This window comes from Martes martes, assembly GCF_963455335.1.
Source record: "Martes martes genome assembly, chromosome: 10".
In the NCBI taxonomy this organism is placed as follows: Eukaryota; Metazoa; Chordata; class Mammalia; order Carnivora; family Mustelidae; genus Martes; species Martes martes.
The window spans coordinates 97,888,841-97,913,819 of record NC_137898.1 but is presented as its reverse complement, the minus strand read 5'-3'; the positions used below and the strand labels follow the sequence as shown (position 1 = coordinate 97,913,819).

Here is a 24,979-nt window from a genome sequence, read left to right as displayed (position 1 = left end):
AAAATGAAGAAGCCACAGTCCCCACCTCAGAGGATCTCCCTGTCCAGAGAGAAGACAGCCAGGCATGTAAATATCTCCAGAATGCGTGAAAAAGACTATACTAAAGGTGCAAACATAGAAGGAATGTTGAATGGAGAAGTCACCAAACTTGCCTAGGAGAACTCCAGAAAGGGAATATTTCAGCTGGCTTTTGAAAAATGAATAGGGCGCCTGGGTGGCTCAGTTGGTTAAGCATCTGCTTTTGGCTCAGGACATGATCCCAGAGTCCTGGGATCAAGCTCTGCATTGGGCTCCCTGCTCAGCGGGGAGTGTGCTTCTCCCTCTCCTTCTGCCCCTTCCCCTTGCTGGTGGGCTCTCTCTCTCTCTAATGAGTAAAATAGAAAGGAAGGAAAGAAGGAAAGAAGGAAGGGAGAAAGAAAGGAGGGGGGGAGGAAAGGAAGGAAGGAAGGAAAGAAGGGAGGGAGAGAGGCATCACCAAGTAGAGTGGAGGAAAGAAGCCATTCTAAGCCCACAAGCCCTGTCGTAAGGATGTTATTCTGTCTTGATTCTACCTGTGTCCATTCTTTCCACTTGCATCAGCCCTCTTTCTCCAGGCTGCTCTCTGACGGCAGCTTTGTCATGGACAGATCACCAGGCTCAACAAATTTACCCTTCATATAAGCATAATACCAAAATCCAGTTGATGAAAAATATCTTTGAAAAATCCAAATTTAACATCACGCTTAATGGTGAAATGTTGAATGCTTTCTTCCTAAGGTCAGAAACGAGGCAAGGATGTCCACTCTCAATGTCATTCTACTCACTATTTTCCTGGAGTCTTAGCCAAAGCAATAAGGACAGAAAAAGAAGCAAAATGAGTACAGACTGGAAAGGAAGAAATATACCATCTTTCCTCGTAGATAACAGGATTGTTTCTGGAAAAAATGTTAAAGAACTCCACCAAACCATCATAGAATTAATAACTGAATCCAGCAAGATCTCACAAAGCATGGTTAATATTTCAGTTCAGTTATTTTCCTACAAAGTAGGAGCAATTAGTTGGGAAATGAAATTTTAGAATAGTTCTATTACAATAGCATAAAAAATATAATTAGGAAAATTTAACAAAAGATGGAAGATTTCTTCCTTCTAAATTACAAAACATTGCTGAGAGAAATTTTAAAAGACTTAAATAGGGGCACCTGGGTAGCTCAGTTAAGCTTCCAACTCTTGAACTCAGCTCAGGACTCAGTCTCAGAGTTGTGAGTTCAAGCCGCGCACTGGGTTCTGCACTGGGTGTGGACCCTACTTTAAAAAAAAAAAAAAGAAAGAAAGAAAGAAAGAAAGGAAAAGAAAAGAAGAAAAAATAAAAGAAAAGAGGCTGCCTGGGTGGCCCAGTTGTTAAGTGACTGCCTTTGGCTCAGGTCATGATTCCGGGATCCTGGGATCGAGCCCCACATCGAGCCTCACATCAGGCTTCCTGATTGGCCGGAAGTTTGTTTCTCCCTCTCCCACTCCCCCTGCTTGTGGTCCCTCTCTCGCTGTGTCTCTCTGTGTGTCTCTCTCTGTCAAATAAATAAATGAAATCTTAAAAAAGAAAGAAAGAAATGGAGAGCTATACTGTATTCTTGGACTGGTGCTCAATATTAAGATGTCAAGTTTACCCAATTTAATCTATAGAGTCATTAAAATCCCAATTACAATCCAAGCAGGTTTTATTTATGGTAGAAACTGAGTTGATTTTTAAAATGTACACAGAGGGGCACCTGGGTGGCTCAGTGGGTTAAGCCTCTGCCTTCGGCTCAGGTCATGATCCCAGGGTCCTGGGATCAAGCTCCGCATCGGGCTCTCTGCTCAGCAGGGAGCCTGCTTCCTCCTTCTCTCTCTGCCTGCCTCTCTGCCTACTTGTGATGTCTGTCTGTCAAATAAATAAATAAAATCTCTTAAAAAATAAATAAATAAATCACTTAAAAAAATGTACACAGAAAGGGAAAAGATCTAGAAGAGTCAAAACAAACTTGAAAAAGAGCAGAGTTGGGGGGGTCATAGCCTGATTTTAAGACTAATTGTAAAGCTATAGTAATCAAACTTACCCAAATACAAACTTAATCAAATCTAACTGTTCCAGTTATCTATTGCTGTGTAACCAATCACCCTGAAACTGTGGCTTGGCATAATGACCTCATTTACTTTCGTCATCGCCCCGGGGACAGAGGGACAGGGCCCAGCTGACTGATTCTCACAAAGTCTCTCTGAATGAAGATGCCGTCCGTTGAGGGCTGGGACTAGATCACCTTCAACCTTTGTCACTCCCATGTTTGGGGCACAGACTGGGAACACTCAACAGCCAGGGCTCCTCTTTCTATGTGCCATTTCCACTTACGGGCCTCACAGGGGCAGGGCAGCCGATGATGCCTAACATGAGTGTCCAGAGAATCAGGTGAAAGCAGCATGGATTTAACAATCCAGACTTGGACATTACCCGGAGGTGCTTTCTCTTCATTCTGTCTTTTGGAAGTCAATCTCCAAAGCCAGCCCATACTCAAGGGAAGAGGAATTAGACGCCCTACCCTCATGCTAGGAATGCCCCCAATAAATTGCAGAAAAAAAAATTGCAGGCATGTTTTGAAACCACCATACGAACCAGACAAGTGAAGAGCCTGAAATAAAACTCACTTTGGGCCTAAAGAAAAGTATGGTAGAAACAAGACAGCCTCTGATAAAATGATGGGAAATGCCACTTGGGACTGCCGAGTTTTCCTTAGGCTCCTGATAAGATTAATCAGCAATGACAGGTGGGTAAAGACAAGAAGCCAAAATTTCGTGTGCCTTCTCTCTTCTACTTCAGGCCTGATTTTTTGTTTTTTGTTTTTAAGATTTTATTTATTTATTTGACAGAAAGAGATCACAAGTAGGCAGAGAGGCAGGCAGAGAGAGAGGGGGAAGCAGGCTCCCGCTGAGCAGAGAGCCCGACCCTGAGATCCCAGGACCCTGAGATCATGACCTGAGCCAAAGGCTTTAACCCACTGAGCCTCCCAGGCGCCCCCACTTCAAGCCTCTTAAACATGCTGTTCCCACTGACTGGTATGACCTTCCTCCTTCCTAGGACTATCCTATTCATTCTTCAGCTTCAGTGTACCATTTGCTCCTCCAGGAAGCCCTCCTTGACCCTCAAGTCTGGGTCAAGGCCTCTTCGCTGGGGTGCCATAACTCCCTATACTTCTGCCCTTTCTCAACACTCATTAGCGCCTTGCTGTCTGTTTGCTTTTTGATCCCTCTGCTAGATCCTTTACTGGAGTTGAAGCTCCAGAAGGGCCCAAGGCAGGATTTTGTCCACCTTTGTATCCATTGCACCCTAGTAAGGCTGACGACGGACTTTAAGTGAGGGTGTGTTATATTCCTGAGCTACGGTAGGACTCAAAGCCACACAAGAAGCAGCTGCAAGATCTCTTACTTTGTCCTGAGGTATTGTTCATCACCTCCCTGTGCTGCAAACTAGCAGTGGGCAGAGCAGATCTGACAGCATGAGTAGCTAGTCCTTCAGTGTGAATAGCCAACACAGCCATGTCCTCCACCGTGGCCTCCCCTCGGGCCTTCCCAAATCAGCCAACTCTCCTTCCCAGCTCCTCTCTGAGAGTAGATCGACCTGCTTCCCACTAAAACCATAGACGCGATAATAGGAGGGGAAAAAAGGGTGGAGGGGACGACAATTGGTGGCAACGAGATGAACACAGATTAATGATGTGGACCTCGCCCTGGCCACCCCAGCCTGGGCTGGGGAAGGTTCATAGTTGATACCCATTAAAGGGCTTAATGAAATAATTATAATTCGCACCCCAGAGCATCAGAGAATCAATACTGGGGAACTTTGGACCACTCTGGAGGTGGCGTCCCACCGGCTTCGCAGTTCAGCACAGCAGGCAGAGCTGGGGGAAATAAATGTGGCTGACACAGAAGTTGCATTAAAAGAGGGCAGTAATAGATTAAAAGCTGCCCGGATCCTGGCGACTGACCGTCGATATCCTTTATTCCCCACCTCGCCCCAATTCTGCCCCCTCCAGGCACTATTAGCCCAAATCAATGGGCTGTCAATTGACATCACCAGCTCCAGCATTAATGCGAGCTCACAAAAGAAGTCCGGCCCTATATTATCACTTCTCTCGCTTCCAAATTACCACGTAATGCAGGCCACCGGCTGCCTGTGCTGTTAACACTACACACGATTTGTTGGGATTGGACTAAACATTTCATGGCTAAAGATTTCATCAGAGACTTGATGACAGAAATAAACTGCTGTCCACGGGGAAATCACTGGCAATAACAGAATTAGGCATTGTTTGGAAATCTGGAGGGATGATAGGCCGGTAAAGGGAATTCTGCCCACAGCTGGTGGCCTACGGTGGGACCTGCTTCAGAGAAGGAGACTCATGAAAATGCCTTTATGTTGGTCCCACAAAAGAATAGGTATTTGGATTTTTGTGGAGGGTTTGCTATTTTTAGGCAAAAACGGGGAAGAAGCTTCCTCCTCTGTGATAACAGGGAATGTGACTGTTATGGGTTGAATTGTGTTCCCTGTCCCCCCCCCCCAAATCTAGAGAAGTCTATGGAAATTAATAAAGGGAAATCTCAATGTAGTGGACTAGATGCCAGAAAGGGAGGCTGGAAGGGGGAACCTGGACCACTCAATGTCAATTGCAAGAAGAATTATCAGTTCCAGACCCCACCAGAAGAAAAGTCCACAGGAAAAAAGGATCAATTATAGGCCCCAACAGGGAAAGAGGTACATTGCATCTCCCAGGAGAGACGGCAGATCCATGCAACTCAGCCAGGGAGAAATCCTCCTCACCCTGACCCCTTTTGTGCTTTTCTCCAGTGGACTTTCATTCAAAATAACTCCCCCCAACTTCCTCCTCCTTCCATGTAAAATAAAGTTCCTGCCCTTTGTTTGTGGGACTTGCCTACGGTTTTGCCTGAGCTTGCTTGTCCTACATTGCCATTCTGTTATTCCCAAATAAACCCATTTTGCTGGTAAAATCAGCAACAGCTTTATTTTTAAGGGTAACAGATCCTAATGCACTCAGAACGTGACCTTATTTGGAAATAGGGTCTTTAGAGAGATGATTGAGTTAAAATGAGGTCATTAGGGAGGGTCCTACTCCAGTATGACTGGCGTCCTAGTGGAAAGCAGAAATTTGGACATAAACAGACGTGCACAGAGGGAGGTCGAAGTGGACATAGGCAGGGAGAAGACAGTCATGTGGCTGGAATGGTGTTCTACAAGCCCAGGAACATGTGAGGCCCCTGAAGGCTAAGAGAGAGGCCCAGAACAGTTCCCTCCCTGGTACATTCGAGAACGTGGCCTGCGAACACCTGGACTTCAGACCACTGGCCTCCAGAACTGTGAGACTATGCATTTCTGGTTTAAGCCGTACAGTTTTCGGTCCCTTTTTATGGCAGCCTTAGGAAATGTTAGTAATTATGACTGCTGTTTAACCACAGTCAGTAATAATAGCTCTTACTGAGCACTTATTCTAGGAGCCAGGCAGAGAGCTCCACATTTACTGGCTCATTGCATCTGCATAACGAACCTAATAGCTGACTGTTACAATCCCTGTTTCAGGAGAGACTCGGTTTTAAGAGGTAAGAGTTCGCTTAAGCTCACACACCTAGTCACCGGCAGAGCAGGTCTCAGACAGAAACATGACAAACAAGCAACAAGCCAATAAAAAGGTTCCTGGTGGGGCACCTGGGTGGCTCAGTGGGTTGAGCTGCTGCCTTTGGCTCAGGTCATGATCCCAGGGTCCTGGAATGGAGTCCCGCATTGGGCTCTCTGCTCAGCGGGGAGCCTGCTTCCCTCTCTCTCTCTCTGCCTGCCTCTCTGTCTACTGTGATCTCTCTGTCAAATAAATAAATAAAACTTAAAAAAAAAAAAAAAAAGTTTCCTGGTGACTCTTTCCAGTTTTCAGATGATTACTTGCTGCCTGCTTTCTTTCCAGACCAATCTAATGTTCTCAACCCCTGGTGTGGAACCTGTACCTACTTGGATTAAGAGTCTACTGCGTCTCCAGCAGAAGTGCAGACGTTTGAAAACAACAGCACGGAGGGGGGGACAGGTTGGTCCAAGGGTACAAACTTCCCGCTCACAGGATAAAGAAGTCCTGGGCATCTCATGGAGAGCACGGTGAGTATGTAGATTCTGGAAAGTTGCTAAGAGAGCAAATCTCAAGTATCTTCACCAGGAAAAGGAAGTGGTGATTAATGTAAGGGGACGGGGGTGGTAGCTAACCCTAAGTGTATCAAACCAACATGATATGCACCCTAATGTTGCGCAAGAGTGTACATCAAGTATGGCAATAAAGCTGGGGTGGGGAATGAAAGAAAAACCGCTGAATAGCCATGATTACTTGTTTCCTGGAAAGTAAGAATGTTATCTATTATTTCTCCTCATCCGTCGTCCCATTTGGCACTGCAGGGGACACACACACACACACAGACACACACACATACTCTTTCTCTCCCCTCCTTCCCATTCACTGGGGAAGCCAGCTTTCTAGCCTCTTTCCCTCCCCTTTTCTGACTTAAAAAAAAAAATCATAAAACTGCTTTATGGGGACATACCACACAATTCATCCCTTAAAGTATACAATTCAGTATTTTTCAAATATTCGCAGAATTGCGTTTAACCACTACAATTTAGAGTGATTTCATCATCCCCAAACAAAGCCCCATTACCTATTTAGAGTAACTCTGCATTTCTTCCAGACCCTCCTTTCCCTCAGCATCAGGGACACACACACACACACAGACACACACACATACTCTTTCTCTCCCCTCCTTCCCATTCACTGGGGAAGCCAGCTTTCTAGCCTCTTTCCCTCCCCTTTTCTGACTTAAAAAAAAAAAATCATAAAACTGCTTTATGGGGACATACCACACAATTCATCCCTTAAAGTATACAATTCAGTATTTTTCAAATATTCGCAGAATTGCGTTTAACCACTACAATTTAGAGTGATTTCATCATCCCCAAACAAAGCCCCATTACCTATTTAGAGTAACTCTGCATTTCTTCCAGACCCTCCTTTTCCTCAGCATCAGGGAACCGATCTACTTTCTGTCCCAAAAGATTGGTCTATCCCGAACATTTCACATAATCGTATAATATGTGGTCTTTTGTGGCTGCTCCCCTTTTCAGGGATACATTAGCATGTATGAGGACCTCATTCCTTTTTATAACTGAATAATATCTCAGTGCAACTGTGTACCATTTATCCATTCATCAGGTGATGGGTGTTGGGGTGATTGACACGTCTCAGCTCTTATGATTGATACTGCTGTGAACACTTGTGTACAAGTTTTATGTGTATGTATACTGTAATCACTCTTGGGGACATAGGTAGGAGTAGAATGACTGGGTTGTAACGGCAATTCTGCTTAGCTCTTTGAGAACTGCTAACTATTTTCCACAGTGGTTGTACTATTTTATAGTCACACCAGGATTGTAGGAGGGTTCCAGTTCCTCCACATCCTTGCCAAATTGTTTTTTTTAATGACCAACATCCTTGTGGGGAATAAAGTTCGGTCTCATTGCGGTTTTGAGCTGAATTTCACTGATGGCTAAGGATCTTTCCATGTGCTTATTGGCTATTTGTACATCTTCTTTGGAGAAATGCCTTTTCAGATCTTTTGTCCACTGTAGAAATATTTTTAAAATGTATTTTTAAGGGGGCGTTTGGGTGGCTCAGTGGGTTAAAGCCTCTGCCTTTGGCTCAGGTCATGATCCCGGGGTCCTGGGATCAAGCCCCGCATCGGGCTCTCTGCGAAGCAGGGAGCCTGCTTCCCTCCCTCTCTCTCTGCCTGCCTCTCTGCCTACTTGTGATCTCTGTCAAATAAATAAATAATATCTTTTTAAAAATATATTTTTAAGATATTCTGGATACCAGTCCTTTATTAGATACATGGTTTGCAAATACTTTCTCCAATTCTGTGTGTTGTCTTTCTTCACTTCCTTGATGGCATCCTTTACCTAAGTTCTTAATTTTCAGGAAATCTAACATGTCTTTTTCTTTTGTTGCTTATGCTTTTGGTGTCCTATCTAAGAAACCCTTGCCTAATCCAAGTCAAGAAGATTTGCAGCCTTTTTTCTTATTGTTCTGGGCCTGACTGCATCCTCTGAACACCCTGAACTAGGGCCCAGCTTCTTAGGACAGGCCCCATTCCCTCCAGGCCAGGCTATCAGGTTGTCCTCTCCCAACTGCAGACTAGCTGCACTGCCTCTGCTCACCCCACTCACTCCACATACTGCCCAGATTTCAGAGGTAGTCTAAAGACGCCGGGAGTCCATTAGGCCAAAGGTTTTGACAGTTGCCACTGTCAACTTTCATTTGGCTAGAGTTATTCCCGGTTTGATCATTTCCTCCTCTCATACAACTTTAATCTTGGCTCCCTAGTTCTGCAAGGAGCAACTGTAGCAAAGACCTGCGGAGGGTCCTGAGCTCAGCCAGCCAACCTCTCACCACTCCATAGCCGTGACCATGACCAGACTCTTACAAAGAGAGTACATTCTACTACTAATCTTTTGAGTGCCTGCTTCTCTCCTTTTTATTCTTACACTTGATAAATATTATCATGTGCCAGACACTGGAAATACAGGAGTGTGTGAATACTTTTGCATTCTTGGGTGTGAGTTTGAGGGGGGAGAAATTCCAGCATTTCGTATAAATATGGTTGAATCTCCTAAGTTCAAAGGTGATGAGGGAAATAACATAGGGGCTCAAATTATGACTGTATTAGGAAAGACACGCTGACCACTAAGATTTACCTTCTTTCCCTCTCCATGTTTCAAGGCTCTGTATCTCCCCACCACCCCCATGCCCCAAGTACCCTGAGATCTCTACTCAAAGCCATAACCCCAACCAGAGCACTCGCTCTACTGCCTACTGGGAATGCTTTACCTGGAACATGAATGTGAGTATTCAGCACGGACTTCTTCCTCAGCACTTGCTTCCAGGTTAGGCAATTTGTGAAACAAACAAAAGCACAGACTTGAGTGATCAAGTTTCAGGAGCTTTCCTCAGCTGCGTTTGGACTTGTTTTCTAAATAGCTACTGCCATCTAGTGGAAAAAGAGGTCCTTACATCCAAACGCAGACCCCAAAAATGAAAATTCTCAACTTTTCCCTATTTCCCTATTTATGTTCCACCTTCTACCTTACCAGAATTCAGAAGGCTGTTTTCCTATGAAAGTATAGGATAGGGGTGCCTGGGTGGCTCACTGGGTTAAAGCCTTTGCCTTCAGCTCAGGTCATGATCCCAGGGTCCTGGGTTGGAGCCCTGCATCAGGCTCTCTGCTCGGCAGGGAGCCTGCTTCCTCCTCTCTCTCTGCCTGCTTCTCTGACTACTTGTGATCTCTGTCTGTCAAATAAATAAATAAAATCTTAAAAAAAAAAAAAGAAAGTATAGGATACCTGGAAAACTACAGGTACTCCATAAATATTGTTTGAGCAAAGGATTGTTTGCCAGTACTATCATTCCATTTCTTTCCAGTACTATCATTCCATTTTTTGTATTACATTTTATGTACATAAATAGTAATATTGTTAGGAGTAAAGTATTGCTGTGGCTTTGCAGATAAAAACTACTCCCTTACTAGTTTAACAAGTGCAACAATTACTGTGGATTAAACTCAAGGTATTGCTAAATACGGTACCTGAAATCAGCATTAATTCTTAAAAAGCTGCACATGGAGATAAAAGTTGGCTTTTTTTTTTGCTCCCTCTGCCCAATCCAGTGGAGCCCTGTGCAAAATTATGAGCCAGCCTTCAAGCACCATATTTCTGCTTATAACCACAACCTCCTTAATAATTCGCCAGAATTAAAAACTGCCCGTGCCACCCCATGTAGATTTACTTGTGCGTAGCTGACCATCCAACCATCCAACCTTCCTTCCTTTGGAAGGTCGTTAAAAGAATCAAGAGGGGCGCCTGAGTGGCTCAGTGGGTTAAGCCTCTGCCTTTGGCTCAGGTCATGATCTCAGGGTCCTGGGATCAAGCCCCGCATTGGGGGGGGGGGGGCTCTGCTCAGCAGGGGGCCTGCTTCCTCCCTCTCTCTCTGCCTCCCTCTGCCTACTTATGATCTCTGTCAAATAAATAAAATCTTTTAAAAAATAAAATCATCAAGAGAAGTGGAAACCTGTAAGTGTTAACTACTGCCATCCTCTATGGCCGCTTCTCTACATCTTCTTCTAAGGGTGCTCTAACAACTTCTGGTACTTCTAGCTAGGGTCTTCGCACCAAGCATGCCATTTTATACTTTGTAAAAGCATTTCATGGTTACCAATTGATCTTGTGTGGGGCAGCCTCCCCTGTTACCCTACATATATAGAAGGCCAGAACACATTTTTACCAGCTTTTAAAATCTACCCCCATAAACCAGGCTTATCTCACAGCAGGAACCTCATTAAACACAAAATAAGTTGGTTTGAGTCACTGAGCTCCTTAAATGCCCATGATTGCATAGACTGCTACTTGCAAAAGGCAAAAGTAAATCAATGACCATGAACACAAACAAGGAACTACCAGATGAGTACCGAGATGAAGTTAACTAAGTACATGACTGCATGTGTTGAGGAGCAAGATACAAAACTCCCTTTAAGAAAATATTCCTTCCGAGGACACCAGGGTGGCTTAGTCAGTTAAGCGTCTGCCTTTGACTCAGGTCGAGACCAGGGTCTTGGGATTGAGCCCCTCCTCAGTGGGGAATCTGCTCCTCCCTCCCCCTCTGCTGCTCCCCATGCTTATGTTCTCAAAATCTTTAAAAAAAAATATTCCAGTAAGTGTGAATCCCAGATGCTGTGCTGAGCTAGTGTTTAATTCACGCATTATATAATGAAGCAAAAATACCGGTTTTGGAGTAAAGCCTGCTAGAATTTGAATCTGGATCCCTCCCCTGTGGCATCTGAGATCAACTCAATTCTGAACCTATGTTAACTGTAAACATAACCTTGTTCAGATTAGTTATAAAAAAAAAAAAATCTAGCAAATAGCTAATTTCCACCTTCTTCCCAAAGTCTCGGTATTTTCTAGTATACATGCCCAAATTCTTCCATTTGTATACAGGAAACCACCATTTTTCAAAACCCAATTTGCTTCACTAATGGAATTCATGGACAGAACTTTAACTGAAGTTCTTACAGTAACAAGAACTTATCAGCTTTGGTTGGGCTTTGTCTTGTGCCGTTTTTCACTAATCACATTTGACCCCCACAATTTTCTTACCAAGACTCCATGATTTCAAAGGAACAAAACAAAAAAGATTACATTTCTTTTGAGCAGAGTACTCTCCAATTGTTGGCTTCAGTTCATAAAGGATGTATTAACAAAAGTAACTAAAACCCAGGGCAGATAAAAAGGCGGGGGAAAAAAAACATGCAAGTTATATACATGAGGCCTGGGCCTTTCCCAAGAATCATGTATTGCTTTTCTTAAATTTGTGACACTTGAAAAATGAAGGAAAGCGAACATAAATCACGTATGGTACCATAAATCTCTGGAGACTCCAAGCATTACGTGGATACCCTCCTAAATCACGGGGGTGTATTATCAGCCATTATGTATTACCATTTAGATAATGATCTCTGTATAAATGAGGTTTTAGCTATTCTCACAAACCTTGCATAATGCTCTTCAATGTTGGCAGTTACTGCAGAATCAAAATCCAATCATGTGTAATACCAGGTCACCCAGAAACCAACAGTTCCTAAGACAGTAAAGTTGAAATCAAAGTTTGGGCTTTTTTGCTCAGTTAAAATCTTAGCACATGACAGGATTCATTTCTGACCGCCAGATGGCAAACGTGTGGCACAACCAACTGTTGTCAACCTTGTCAATGTATTTATCACCTCTCCCTGGTTTCCTTGCTTCAGGCTTGAGGACTGAGGCCCATCACCACCAAATGACACATACACATGACTTTTCTGGGAAGTCAACCTTGACGGCCAAGTACTTTTGGTATATAGCACACCACCATTTACTGTCAAAGCCAAATTCAACACGTTTACTAACGCACCCACCATAACCAAAGACAAGCATGTAGGGATTTGCTCTGAAACCACTTACCTAAAGGCAAACCAGTATTTATCAAACGGAACTGTACTCCAATAAGCGCAGCTTTGAAGTCTTTTTGAGGTTTAGCCTCGTCACCCAGAGATCAGAATTAGCTATTTCTGGCCTTTCCTTTTCAGTTGATTCTATGGTAAACAAACCCCAACCCACAACTTCGCAGCCAGTTCTATCAACCAGCCTTTGAGAAAAACAATGCATCCCCCACAGAACATGGGTGCTTTAAAGGGAATATGCTGCCCTGGACTTGGGTCAGTTCCACATGCTCAATAAACTGCTTCCACTGTCTGGTTATTCCGTTATTTAATCGGCCACCCTCAAACTTAACTCTCAAAAGGATAATCTGTTCAGCAAGCCATTAACATTTGAGATTCCCTTTTCTTCTTCCCATCAGTCGTCCCATTCCCCCCCCAACAGCTCCCCAAGCACTGGAAAGCCTATACGCAGTTCAATCCTATTTTACTGCTTAGTCTCTATAGTGATCACGCTAGATCATGAACCCAACCCACTTTTTATACTGACTTGTTTCAACTGTTCTATTTGACAATCCAAATACTGTTTTTGGGTGATTCACCACTGGCTAAAGGAATATCCAGCCCCCCAAATCAAATGCTGCCTGCTGTCCTTGTATACATGGAGTCAGACAATTGTATGGTGCCAATTTTAAATACAGTTTTATTTAAGACATTGCATTTTCCACTTAACAATACAGTGCTTATAAAGTGCAATGTTTGTTTCCTTTCCCTGTGCACATATTCCATATTCAAGTATCAAGAATGCCCAGTTTTTTTTTGCTATAGCAGCTCAGCATTACAACTGCCATGGAATTTGCTACAAATTTGGGTCCTTTGAATATTGTGTGTGGAACAATGCTCAACCTATTTATTTTCAGGTTGGTTTAGTCAACCTCTTCAATGGTGGGCCCAGAGGAGGCACCACCAGAGGGAGGAGCTCCACCACCAGGGAAGCCTCCAGGCATTCCTCCTGGCATGCCCCCTGCACTCTGGTACAGCTTGGTGATGATGGGGTTGCAGACTTTCTCCAACTCTTTCTGCTGGTGTTCAAATTCTTCCTTCTCTGCAGTCTGAAAAGAAAGAATACTTTACTACAGGTTCCTCAAATATAGGAAACTTCACGTCTGGTGCAATCAGTTGTGAAGACTAGACAAAAGCTTTTCAATTCTTCCCCACCCATGAAATCTTGGGTCACTCAGACATCCAAGGAAGGAAGCTAGTTGCCAACATCTGGAATTCTGGTGGAAACCGCGAATGTTTGGACCATTCATCACTGTGACCTGTATATAAGACCCATCTAATCTTTTGCTGAAACCCTATAACCACCCCCATTCTCAGTTTAAATTACAAACCTGGTTCTTATCAAGCCAGTTGATGATTTCATTGCACTTGTCAAGAATCTTCTGTTTGTCTTCATCATTTATCTTGCCCTGAAGTTTTTCATCTTCAACAGTTGCTTTCATGTTGAATGCGTAAGACTCGAGTGAATTCTTGGAAGACACCTTGTCCCGCTGTTTCTCATCTTCAGCTTTGTACTTCTCAGCTTCCTGGACCATGCGCTCAATATCTTCCTTGCTCAAGCGGCCTGTGAAATTAACCAGTCTTTTTGTTGAAACTGAACTTGAGTTACCCTGCAACGACTGTAACCCACTGAAGCAGCCAATTCCAGAAAGTGATTCCTTGGCCCGAGTATCCTTGGGCAGTTAAAAGTATTTGAAAAATCATCCTTGTGACCCAAACCATCTTAAAATGTTAAGTTTAACTCTAAAATTGTGCTCTTAACTTACCCTTGTCATTAGTGATGGTAATCTTGTTCTCTTTTCCTGTGCTCTTATCCACAGCAGAGACATTGAGGATACCATTAGCGTCAATATCAAAAGTAACCTCAATCTGAGGGACACCACGAGGGGCAGGAGGTATGCCTGTGAGTTCGAACTTTCCAAGTAGGTTGTTGTCCTTGGTCATGGCACGCTCACCTTCATACACCTTGGTAGCAAATAAAAATTACTAAGAAGCTGCACAGATTACTGCCTCAAGTTCCTAGTTTGGTGTAAGGTCAATTAGGAAAGGCTGCGCTCAGACATCCAAGGAAGGAATTGGCCAACACAAGACTTCTGGTGGAAACTACGAATGGTTTAGGTCAAATCATCACAGCGGGCCGTCTTTCCTAAGTTTCACAGGACAAAGTACCAATACAATATAAAACATACCTGAATAAGCACACCAGGCTGGTTGTCAGAGTAGGTAGTGAAGGTCTGTGTTTGTTTGGTAGGAATGGTAGTATTACGCTTGATGAGAACAGTCATGACTCCTCCAGCAGTTTCAATGCCAAGAGAAAGTGGAGTGACATCCAACAGCAGCAAATCTTGAACGTTTTCAGATTTGTCTCCAGAAAGGATGGCTGCCTGGACAGCTAAAATAAAGAATATTAGTTAAGAAAAGAAATCCCAACCACCTCATTATCGAACAAATTTCAGTCGCTCAGACATCCAAGGAAGTTGTGCCATCATCAGCTAAGCTTTTGGTGGAAACTACGAATGTTTAAAGAATCAATCATCACAGCGAGTCAGCATGGGGCCTGACAGGCCGTATGTTACAACTGTTTAACTAGAGTAAAGGAATTATTACCTGCGCCATAAGCAACAGCCTCATCAGGGTTGATGCTCTTATTCAGTTCTTTTCCATTGAAGAAATCTTGGAGAAGTTTCTGAATCTTGGGGATACGGGTAGAACCACCCACCAGGACAATATCATGGATCTGAGACTTGTCTAACTTGGCATCCCGAAGGGCTTTCTCTACAGGGTCCAGGGTGCCACGGAACAGGTCAGCATTTAATTCTTCAAACCGGGCACGAGTGATAGAGGTATAGAAGTCGATTCCTTCATACAGAGAATCAATCTCAATACTGGCCTGGGTGCTGGAAGAAAGTGTACGCTTAGCACGTTCACAAGCAGTACGGAGGCGACGAACTGCCCTCTTGTTTTCACTGATATCTTTCTTATGTTTGCGCTTGAACTCTGCAATAAAATGGTTGACCATTCGGTTGTCAAAGTCTTCTCCACCTAAGTGGGTGTCTCCAGCTGTGGACTTAACCTCAAAGATCCCATCTTCAATAGTAAGGATTGACACATCAAAAGTGCCACCTCCTAAGTCAAAGATCAGCACGTTCCTTTCAGCTCCAACCTGCAATTAAAATACAAAGTAATTACTCCTCGTCCATAATTTCCAATGACTCCAATGTACAGTAAAATGAATCCTACGCTTTAAAAATGGCACATACTTTTTTGTCTAAGCCATAAGCAATAGCAGCAGCAGTTGGCTCATTGATGATTCGAAGTACATTGAGACCAGCAATAGTTCCAGCATCTTTGGTAGCCTGACGCTGAGAATCATTGAAGTAGGCAGGTACTGTGACAACTGCATTGGTAACCGTCTAAAAAAAAAAAAAAAAGTAATTGTAGTCCATTCCTAAAAGTTGTCAGTCCCGTAATTACATTGTCTGCCTCTGCATGCACTTGACATTAATCATTAAAAAGACAAAACACAACACCTCATTAGTCAAAACCCCATGAATTCCATTTATAGGAAATCTGGTGCATAATGTTCCAACCTCCAGCTACCTCCCCTTCAGGGTTGCACACTACTCACCTTCCCAAGATAAGCCTCTGCGATTTCCTTCATTTTCGTCAAAACCATAGAAGACACCTCCTCTGGATAAAAGCTTTTTGTCTCTCCCTTGTATTCTACTTGGACCTTGGGCCTGCCAGCATCATTCACCACCATGAAAGGCCAATGCTTCATATCAGACTGGACAACAGCATCATCAAATCTTCGTCCAATCAGGCGTTTGGCATCTGTAAAAGGTTATCAAATGCAAATGTTATAACACTGCCATCCATCCAGTAAGAATCCTCATCTACCATTACTCAAACACCAAGAGGCCCAGCAACCAAACTCCAGAATAATAAATGAATTTATGTTCTGAGTTATTCAGTCTTCCCACTTTAGAATTACCTGTATTTTTTTTAACATGTTATAAAAACTCTCCTGGCTGCCTTATATTCCAAAAACTTCGGACTCTCAAATTACACGCAGTCTAAACCACTTGAACTCACTCTCTAGTGCCTTAATTAACGACTTACCAAAAACTGTGTTGGTGGGGTTCATCGCAACTTGGTTCTTCGCAGCATCACCGATCAATCGTTCGGTGTCCGTGAAGGCGACATAACTTGGGGTGGTCCGGTTTCCCTGATCATTGGCAATTATTTCCACTTTCCCGTGCTGGAAGACACCCACGCAGGAGTAGGTGGTGCCAAGATCAATGCCAACTGCAGGTCCCTTAGACATGTTTGCTGAGGGAAGTTAAAGAAAAAATTTAAAAAAGCCCGGTTTGATAAAGCAATCAGACGCTTAGAGCGTTTATCGTGGAACGCAGGCCATCAGGTACGAGGCACTTTGGCCTCTGTCTCACTCAGCACCTCCCCCAGAAACACTGCCCTTTTGTGAAAACCACGCGGTAACGGCCAGACCAAAAAATACTGCAGTCGTGGTTGCCGTGCCAACAGCAGCTGGGCTCAGCCCAGACCGAAGAAAGCACCTGCCCCGAGGGTCTGCGACAGTACCGAGCACGTGGTCTCGAGCCCAGAGCTCGACCTTCACACCCCCACCCCCACCCCCTGCGCTCCAAGAGACAACACAATACGACCCGTATTCCGTGCTCTAGTGCCCCCCCTCCCCGCCGCGTTGGGTGCGTCCCAGCGGCCGCTTCCTGCTCTGAGGATCTAAGGAAAGCCCGCTCCAGGGCGCCGGACTTCCGCCCCCCGAGCGCGGATGCGGCCCTCGCCCAGCCCTCCGTGCGGGTGCCGCCCTGACCCCGCGGCGGCCATCACGGCCTGTACCCCCACCCCGGGTTTCCCGATCGGCCGCAACCCAGGTCCGCCGCCTCCCGGGGAGAAGGGAACGGCATCTGGGCAGGGGGCTCAGGGCCCCCAGCCAACATAAATGCTCAGAAACCGCCAAAGCACCGCAAACTCTTAATCCGGGCGCAGGACGCCCATTTCTGAGGAACCACCACGAGGTCACAGTACGGAGACCTTACCTTCTGTGTGGGCCTGGCTCGAGTTGAGAAGAACAGCAATCCAAAGATCTAGCCCCGCGTTCAATGAGACCGGTTTCCGCCCGCCACCCTGTCTCTTATACCCTGCCTCAGAACCTTCCAGAAGGGGTCCACCCCTGTCGGCTGCCCATCACGGCTTCTTCGGCCAATGGGCGCGCGGCCACCTCTACGAGCCCCAATGACTAAGCCGGCTCTACTCCTCGGGCCTCGCCCACTCCCGCCCCCATCCCTCCCCACCTCGCGATGACGCACTCACCGCAGCGTTCTGGAACTTTCATTCTCGCCCCCGCTCTCCGAACGGCCCCGGGGAAAGGGAGGGTGGAGCCGAGAGAGCCCGCGCGCGGGAGTCCTCAGTCACCCCAGGCGGGGAGTGGCGGGGGGGTGCGGGGGTAAAGGAGCGTCCGCTTCTGCGCAAGCGCTCTCAGTCGGCGCGGGTAGGAGGGGACGTAAGGAGGAGGAGGAAGAGGAGTGGGCAAATTTGGAACCAGCCAATGACAGCAGCATTGGCCGAGATCTGGATCGACGCGGAACCGGGAGAGGACGAGCGCGGGGCCTGAAGGGAGGGGTCCGGAGCCGGCAGCCCGGGAGGGAAGACGGAAGTAGAGCGAGGACAAAATGGCCGCGAAGGTTGTTTTGCCCATCCTCCCCAGTCCTCATTCTGTTTCCCCCAACCCCCACTTTGGCGTTGTACGGGGTCCTCTAGGCCCTCCCGGATTCCTTGTTCCCACGCTTCTGTCCAATGTGGCTTTGGGCTGGGTCATAGCACTAGGAGCCGGGGGGCAGGGGGAAGGTACTGACCCCTGGGCGCTGCCGGGGTGACTTGCCGGGGGGTACGCAGATGTGGGGCTGGAGGGAGCCGCGCCCAAGCCGGGTAGGAAATGTTAGCCAGGCCCGCCAGAATTCTCAGTCACGTTGCAGCTGAAGAGGCCGGCAGCCCTCGAGGCAGAAGTTGGAGGGGGTCCGGCCTCTCAGAACGGCCTGGTCCGGATCCTGAGCCGGATCCCCCAGCGAAATAAAGGGCCAAACCCACTTCCCCGAGTCCAAACAAGTCCGCCACTTCCCACCTTCCGCCAAAAACAGGTTCGGCTTCTCGACTGTCTCTCTCCCCTCACCCAAAATCCCGCGCTTCTCAGTTTGTTAAAGAAAAGAAAACCCGAGTTTTCTCCGTGTAGGAGAATCGGGCATTAGGAACCTGGGTTCCGGTAACCCCGTGTCCTTGATTTAGACCTTCTAGAACCTCTCTTATTTTTAGAAACATGATGTATTTTTCCTTCCTTGACTTATTTAAAAAAAACCCTAAACGACAGATCGTTCAGGGGCATCTCGAGAACATTAGTAATCGAGTCCGCAAAACAATAGTACTTTTAAATTGTGGTGCGTGGTGGCAGGTATATGGACCTTGTCATTCAAACCGCCTTTTACAGTTCCTTGAAATGTTTCCCAGGGTGTTCTTTCAAGCAGGCAGGTTCTTTCAAGAGAGCAAGGCTGCTCTCTTGTTTAATGCATAAATGGGCAGATAAATGAAAAGATTATTTTGAAACTACGTAACAGAGTGGTGTGGCTGGAATAAGAAAGGCCTTCCAGATAGTGCCTCCAAAATGCTGTCAGAAGAGGACACCTTGTCCTTGTCAAAGCCAGTAAGGCCTAGAGACAGATTAAACCTAAGAAGGAAGAATTTTCTTTTCACATTTGCCTTTTCCGGTGGGGGGGGGGGGGCGGTAGCAATGTTGGCTTGAGCACGTGGAGGTATAAATTTAAGATTTCTACTCACCTCCCAAAATATTAATTTTATATGATGCTTTTACAATGTACAAAGTGCTTTCATTTGTTATATCATGCAATCATCAAAATATTTTTCTGAGATGTGTATTATATGTCTCGGTATTAAGAGAAAAATGAGGTTCAGAGATGTTATTTGTAGAATTTACAGCTGGCTGAACTAGAATGGAAGCTAGTTCTTTTGATTCCAGAATCCTTGGTCTGGTTTTTGTTACATTATAGTATAATTTACTTTCCAGAAACACATGTAACTACACAACTCAAGAAGGAGTAAGATGTGTGCTGTGGGAGGCTCCTTCCAATTTTCTTTGGTATCTACAGTCTTTTCCTACTCAACCTATCAAGTACAGTCTTTAAACTGTACCCTGCATTTTGCCCCTTTTAACCTCGGGACTACCTACAACATTTTAACTACTGAACTACTGGAAAGTAAAACAAGGCCCAAATCCAGTGGCTGGGAGTGAATAAAGTAGAGTAGGTAACCTGTCTCCAGTCACTCAACATACATTGTAGAACATGGACTATGCTCTTATTAAATAGAATGATTCAGACTTTATGTATTTAAAGCTCAATAAGATCAGTGTCCTGTCTCCACCTCTTCAAATACACAAGGTTTCAGACACATTCAGGATGGAAAATTAAAGTTTGGGGGTGCATAGGAACTGCAGTAAAGAAGTCTGAAGCCAAAAAAAAAAAAAAACAAAACAACAAAGTCTGAAGCCTAGGGTTTCTGATTGAGGGACGGGGTCAGGATGAACATATCTGAGTCCCTGCCACATACCAAGCACTGTGCTAAATGCTTTACATGTATTACCTCATTTAATCTTGTTAAGTTTTTTTCCCCCAGATTTATTTGAATCTCTCAGTGTTTACTTTTGAGATTGTTTGAACCCCTTAATGTGTAGTTCTGTTAGCACTTCACCTTGGTGTAAAATACTTGCTTCGTAAATATTTTGATTAAGTCCTTAAGAGCAGGATCTCTGTCATAAGATCCTGCTGAGCACCTTGCTTTGTGAGAAAATAGTACTTGGTATATTTGTCACTGAAATAAATAAGTAGTAGATCACATTCAGACTGAGTTCTGTTCTTCTTTTGGCAGCAAGCTAATGAACAAATTTTCAGTGCACGTTATATGACCTTGAGCTTCCCTTACGGTATCACCTTATTTATTTTTTAATTGCTGATACAGATACATCTGTAATAAATATTTGGTTTTTGTGATCAAATACAGTCTCAATTACAAGGCAACTTAGAAGTTAAAATATAAACAGCTTAACACCAGAAACGAAGCAAAATTCTATGTCTTTTTGCAACAGCAACTGTGAAGTTATTTTTATACAGTGTTAACAACAAGGGCATCAACTTCATTATTTTCCAAATTTAAGTTTGGTTTATATATTTTATTGAAACGGTTATTCTCCAAACATTCACATCATTCCATCGGTATCTTCTTCCCACAAACATTTCTTCCTTCTACTTTTTAGCTAACTAAACTTTTTTTGTTTGTTTCATATTAAAAGATCAAATTTATTTGACTTAAAGTTAATAGAATATGGTTTGAAGCCAGTAGTGTCTCAAAACTTTATCTTAAACCCAGAGCTTGCCATATCAGAACCCAAAAACCTGACTCTAAGAGAAGTGCACTGTCATTGCTAAAACTTCAGCACCTTATCAGTCAGAATTTTCAATTCCTTAGAATTTCTCAGATTTTAGGTAGTTACCTGCTTTGTGAATTTTTCTGTAGATTTCCAGTGTGAATAGATGTCCAAAATCTGGATATTCAACTGGTATTCTAGCCTTTTAATAACTAACATGTTTAAATAACCTAAATCTCCGTATCATGCAAAGGGGACTGATTCCTGCTTTCAAAGGCATAGACAGGAAACCTTGGGTTCAAAGGTAGTAAATAATGATAAGAGCAAATTGCTTGTGATGGTACAGCCACAGCCTCCATAGTGTACTTGTTTGGCTCAGGTACTCTAGAAATGAGAATTCTCAGAGTTACATAGCAGAGGTGATAGGTTATCACACTACTAGAAAAATAAAAAAGAGTATGGAAGGGGTTTCTATCTTACAATGAGGCAGTGTTAGTATAAGAAGCATTCCAAATATGCCAGCCTTCTTAAATTAATAGCAGACATTCCTTACATCACTTCCTCGATGTCTCTTATTTCCCAGCTTTTTTTTTTTTTTAAGACGAAGACAAACCTCAGATTACAATTTTCACCCAAGCATAAACCCCCATTTCTTAAAGAACCTTAGAGGGAAATGCATTTGCACTATATGAGGACTGTTTCATGAGAATTAAATGTAGAAAAAACCAGAGAAGTGGGGCCAAATGCCAGATCTCCCTTTTCTCTTCAAGCATCTGATTCCACTTTTAGAAAAAAGGTTTCACTCCAGATTCAGCATGGCTTTCTCTTTTCTGTAACTTGCTGCCCTTTTAATCATAAATATTTGCACTACCAATGGTGATCTGTTGACATTTGCCCTAAGGTCCTTGCAGGGCTATTTCAGATCTACCGTTCTTGCCATTAGATGAATTTGACTCACAGAATAGTCACCACTATTAAAAAGGCAAGTTCTTGTATTGGAAGCTGCTGCTTTTCTTTTTTATTTCTCACACACCTTTCTTCCATGAATCAACTCTTTGATGGTAATCCTGGTGAATCACTTCTGTTCATTGTTTCCAAGTCGGTGACAATTTGAATGTTAGCAGTCACTAATCCAGCCCTGTCCTGCCACCCAGGAGTTATCCTCACCATCCCTTCCCTAAATATAATTCCCTTTCCTTCCAGACCTGGACTTCCTCAGACGCTGGGAAATTACTGAATTTCTCTGTCTCTCAGGAGGGAACGATTATGACGTACTTGTAATGCCATTAGGAAACGTTGACGATCCCTGATCTTTTTGATAATTTAAGGCCTAGAATTATCAAAAGTCCCAGGTTCACATCCTTCTCCTAAAATGAAAGAAATGGAGGAAGCTCCAAGTTTGGTGTAATGGTAAACTGCCTTATACCATTCCTCAACATACTAAGAGAAAACTGATCTAAGCTCCCTTTCTAGTTTAATCAGTCTTAAAATTCTGATTTCATATGTTCTCAGAAAAGAATGCAATGATATGTCAGATGACCTTTTAGCAACTCTGAAAGATCTTTTCCTAAAAGACTTCTAAGAACATTGTCAAATGACACACGGTGTTTTTTTTGCTCCAGAGATCCAGCAGGAAGGTCCTCAGAGACGTCTGATTTGAGGGATGGTCCACAATTGTTCCAGCATATATTTTTGATATCTGTCAGTAACCCTCTGAACATCATTAAGACAGAAAGTTTTTCACAGTCCCCTATCACACATTTTGAATTCCTTTCTCAGTTCCCTTATAGTTCAATAGAAGTGGGAGGTTAGTAGTGGGTAGAGGGGGAGAAACTCAAATCATTCTTTACCTCCCACTAGTTCAACTCCTTGTGAAATTAATATCTAAGCCTTATGGTAAATGAAGTCAGGTCAGAAGAAATGTATTTCCTTTTTGAAATTTCTCAGAAGCAATGTGCCCCATACATCGTGCAGCTAGGTGAAATATAAGGCTGTGGGTTCCACTTGACTCTGAATAATCACAATAATCCAGTAGGTTTGCAGAAATGCATAGAAAATTTATGAACATCATCTCATTTCTTCTTGACAATGGTGAGCCGAAGTATTGATATAAAACATCTCAGGGGAGAAGTTTTAAGTGTGTTCAGTTCCCCTTTCCCCAACCTTTTCCACCACAGGTCCTGGTCAACAAATACACAGATTTGGACCCCCGCTCTTCCCCACTCTGGTCTCGAGGCACCATGAGATGCCTTTTTGGAGAGGATCAGTTTACATCCTTTTTTCCTGTTTGGTGTCCTATAAAGAAAGTGCTCATTTGAGTGGGTTTCATGCAATGCTCACTGCTACTGAAATGGCCTTTCATCCGGTTCGAGGGGGTTGTGTGGCTGGTGACTGAGCTTCAACGACTAGAAGCGTCCTACGATCCTGACTCCTAGGAAAGCGTGGGAGTCAAGTCCACTCTAATTCAGACGGTTCAGAAGGCTCCGCTCTGGCTGGGGATCATGCTGGGTGCGGTTCTGCTTTGGTCAGGGTAGCATGGTGGACTTTCTTTGGTTCAGAACCCCTCCCCTCTGGCCCCACCAGGCTGTATGTGTGGGTGGCCAGCCCCGGCTGGGGCGCTGCTTCGGTCGACAGTGTCCGCTGGCTGCGTGAGGCACTATTTGCTGTGGAGCGCGTGGAGGACGAACCCGAGCGTGAGCTCTGAGAGCCCGAGGAAGAGGAACTGGGTTTCACCAGGCGGGCTTTGGGGGCTTCCGCATCTTCCCTGAAGAGAAAAAAACGGCAGAGGTCAACTTTAATCCTGACAAGACCTCGATAGCTTCCACTATGGTTGCTTCCTTCTGAGGTTTCCCAATAAATTCCTCAAGCTGTAAACGTCACGTGATGCCACTGGACGGCAGCCATTTAGGGGAATGGGGACTTCCCCAGGCCCCGAGACTTCATGGCTGACTTACACAAATGGATGTTTTGTTAGCCCTGAAGTCAACTCTGTTACTCTCGGAGAGCAGGCACTTACCGCTGAGACTGAGTTGGGGTTTGTCTACAAAAACCCTTATTTATTTGTTTGTTTGTTTTCTGGTGGGCAGCAAAGTAAGGTTTACTGAGGACTTCGAAGTGATAGTACAAAGCTCCCAAGGAGGGAGAGGACCCCAGGGAGTTGCCCAACCCTTTTATTTTTTTATTTTTTATTTTTTTAAGTCAGCTTCAGACCCTGTGTGGAGCCCAACACGGGGCTTGAACTCACAACCCTGAGATCAAGAGTAACTGACTGTGCCCACCGAGGCATCCCTACAGAAACCCTTTCGTGGCCCAGAGGTTATGCCCATTCTTTATCATAGGCACTGTATAAATGGAAGTGAATCAGAAGTAACATAAAGTTGATCTTTTAATTCTCAGCTGAGGATAGAGAGTTTCACAATAAAGGCAAGATAAACCAGACCTTCTGTCCTTAGGCTGGAACTCCTAACCTAACCAGAATAATCATTTTAACAGATTCACAGTCAAGAGGAAATGGGAGGGGAGCCTAGCTGGCTCAGTTGGTTAAGGTTAAGGGTCTGCTTCAGCTCAGGTCATGATATCAGGGGCCTGGGATTAAGCCCCAAATTGGGCTCCCCGCTGAGCAGGGAATCTGCCTATCTCTCTGCCTCTGCCCCGTCACCCCTACCCCCACTGCTGCGTCCCTCTCAAATAATAAAAAATCTTTAAAAAAAAATGAGGAAATGGGACATTTATGTTGGCTGGTCACTATAGAGCTAGCTAGCTCTGGAAAGGAAGTCTAGTACAAGGCGGATGGTGAAAGGAGGTTTACCGAATTTCATTAGGTCTCTCTTCTTCCTCATATCTCTCTTTGTCTTTTCTTCGGATCAGCAGCCACACCAAGAGGAAAATCAGCGGAGCTCCAGCCACCATGCCCGTCACTGCTCCTGCTATCATGCCGATGCTCTGTACATCTGTTTTCTCAGAAACAAAAGCAGAGGTAAAACGAAACATAAGCCAAGAAATACACGCACTCGGGGGACCTGGGTGTCTCAGTTGTTAAGCATCTGCCTTCAGTTCAGGTCATGATCCCAGGGTCCTGGGATCGAGCCCCGCATTAGGCTCCTGGGATCGAGCCCCACATTATGCTCACTGATCAGCAGGAAGCCTGCTTCTCCCTCTCCCACTGCTTGTGTTCCCTCTCTCGCTGTGTCACTCTCTGTCAAGTAAATAAATAAAATCATAAAAAAAAAAAGATACGAACTTAAAAAACATAAGCCCTGGGGCACCTGGCTGGTTTAGTGGGTGAAGCATGCGACTCTTAATCTCAAGGACTCTTGATTTTGAGGTTGCGAGTTTGAGCCCCACATTGGGAATAGCATTTACTTAAACAGAAACATA

At 44.5% G+C, this 24,979-nt stretch overlaps 2 protein-coding genes across 2 annotated transcripts in view; both read right to left on the bottom strand.

The window, feature by feature from the left end:
- Nucleotides 1–12,746: 12,746 nt before the first annotated feature.
- On the bottom strand, nt 12,747–17,437 carry HSPA8 (heat shock protein family A (Hsp70) member 8). Its single transcript, XM_080817456.1, has 9 exons — nt 17,211–17,437; nt 16,255–16,464; nt 15,761–15,966; nt 15,393–15,545; nt 14,740–15,295; nt 14,322–14,524; nt 13,899–14,097; nt 13,464–13,696; nt 12,747–13,181 (listed from the first exon to the last, which is right to left on the bottom strand). Exons 2-9 carry the CDS (start codon nt 16,457–16,459, stop codon nt 12,996–12,998), a joined length of 1,941 nt encoding a protein of 646 aa, XP_080673582.1. The 5' UTR covers nt 16,460–16,464; nt 17,211–17,437; the 3' UTR covers nt 12,747–12,995.
- A 5,638-nt stretch (nt 17,438–23,075) lies between these two features.
- The window catches only part of CLMP (CXADR like cell adhesion molecule), a gene marked incomplete at its 3' end in the record, with an annotated part of 96,465 nt that continues 94,561 nt past the window's right edge, over nt 23,076–24,979 (bottom strand). The window contains 3 exon segments of the mRNA XM_080815861.1: nt 23,076–23,119; nt 23,122–23,366; nt 24,411–24,552. Coding sequence (XP_080671987.1) covers nt 23,076–23,119; nt 23,122–23,366; nt 24,411–24,552 — 431 coding nt within the window.

Excerpts from the sequence above, each read along its gene's own strand:
- HSPA8 (XM_080817456.1), bottom strand. The coding sequence starts at position 16,459 with ATGTCTAAGGGACCTGCAGTTGGCATTGATCTTGGCACCACCTACTCC. Across the intron at positions 15,296-15,392 it reads CTTATGGCTTAGACAAAAAA|GTTGGAGCTGAAAGGAACGT; the intron begins GTATGTGCCATT and ends TTTTAATTGCAG. Across the intron at positions 13,182-13,463 it reads ACTGGCTTGATAAGAACCAG|ACTGCAGAGAAGGAAGAATT; the intron begins GTTTGTAATTTA and ends CTTTCTTTTCAG.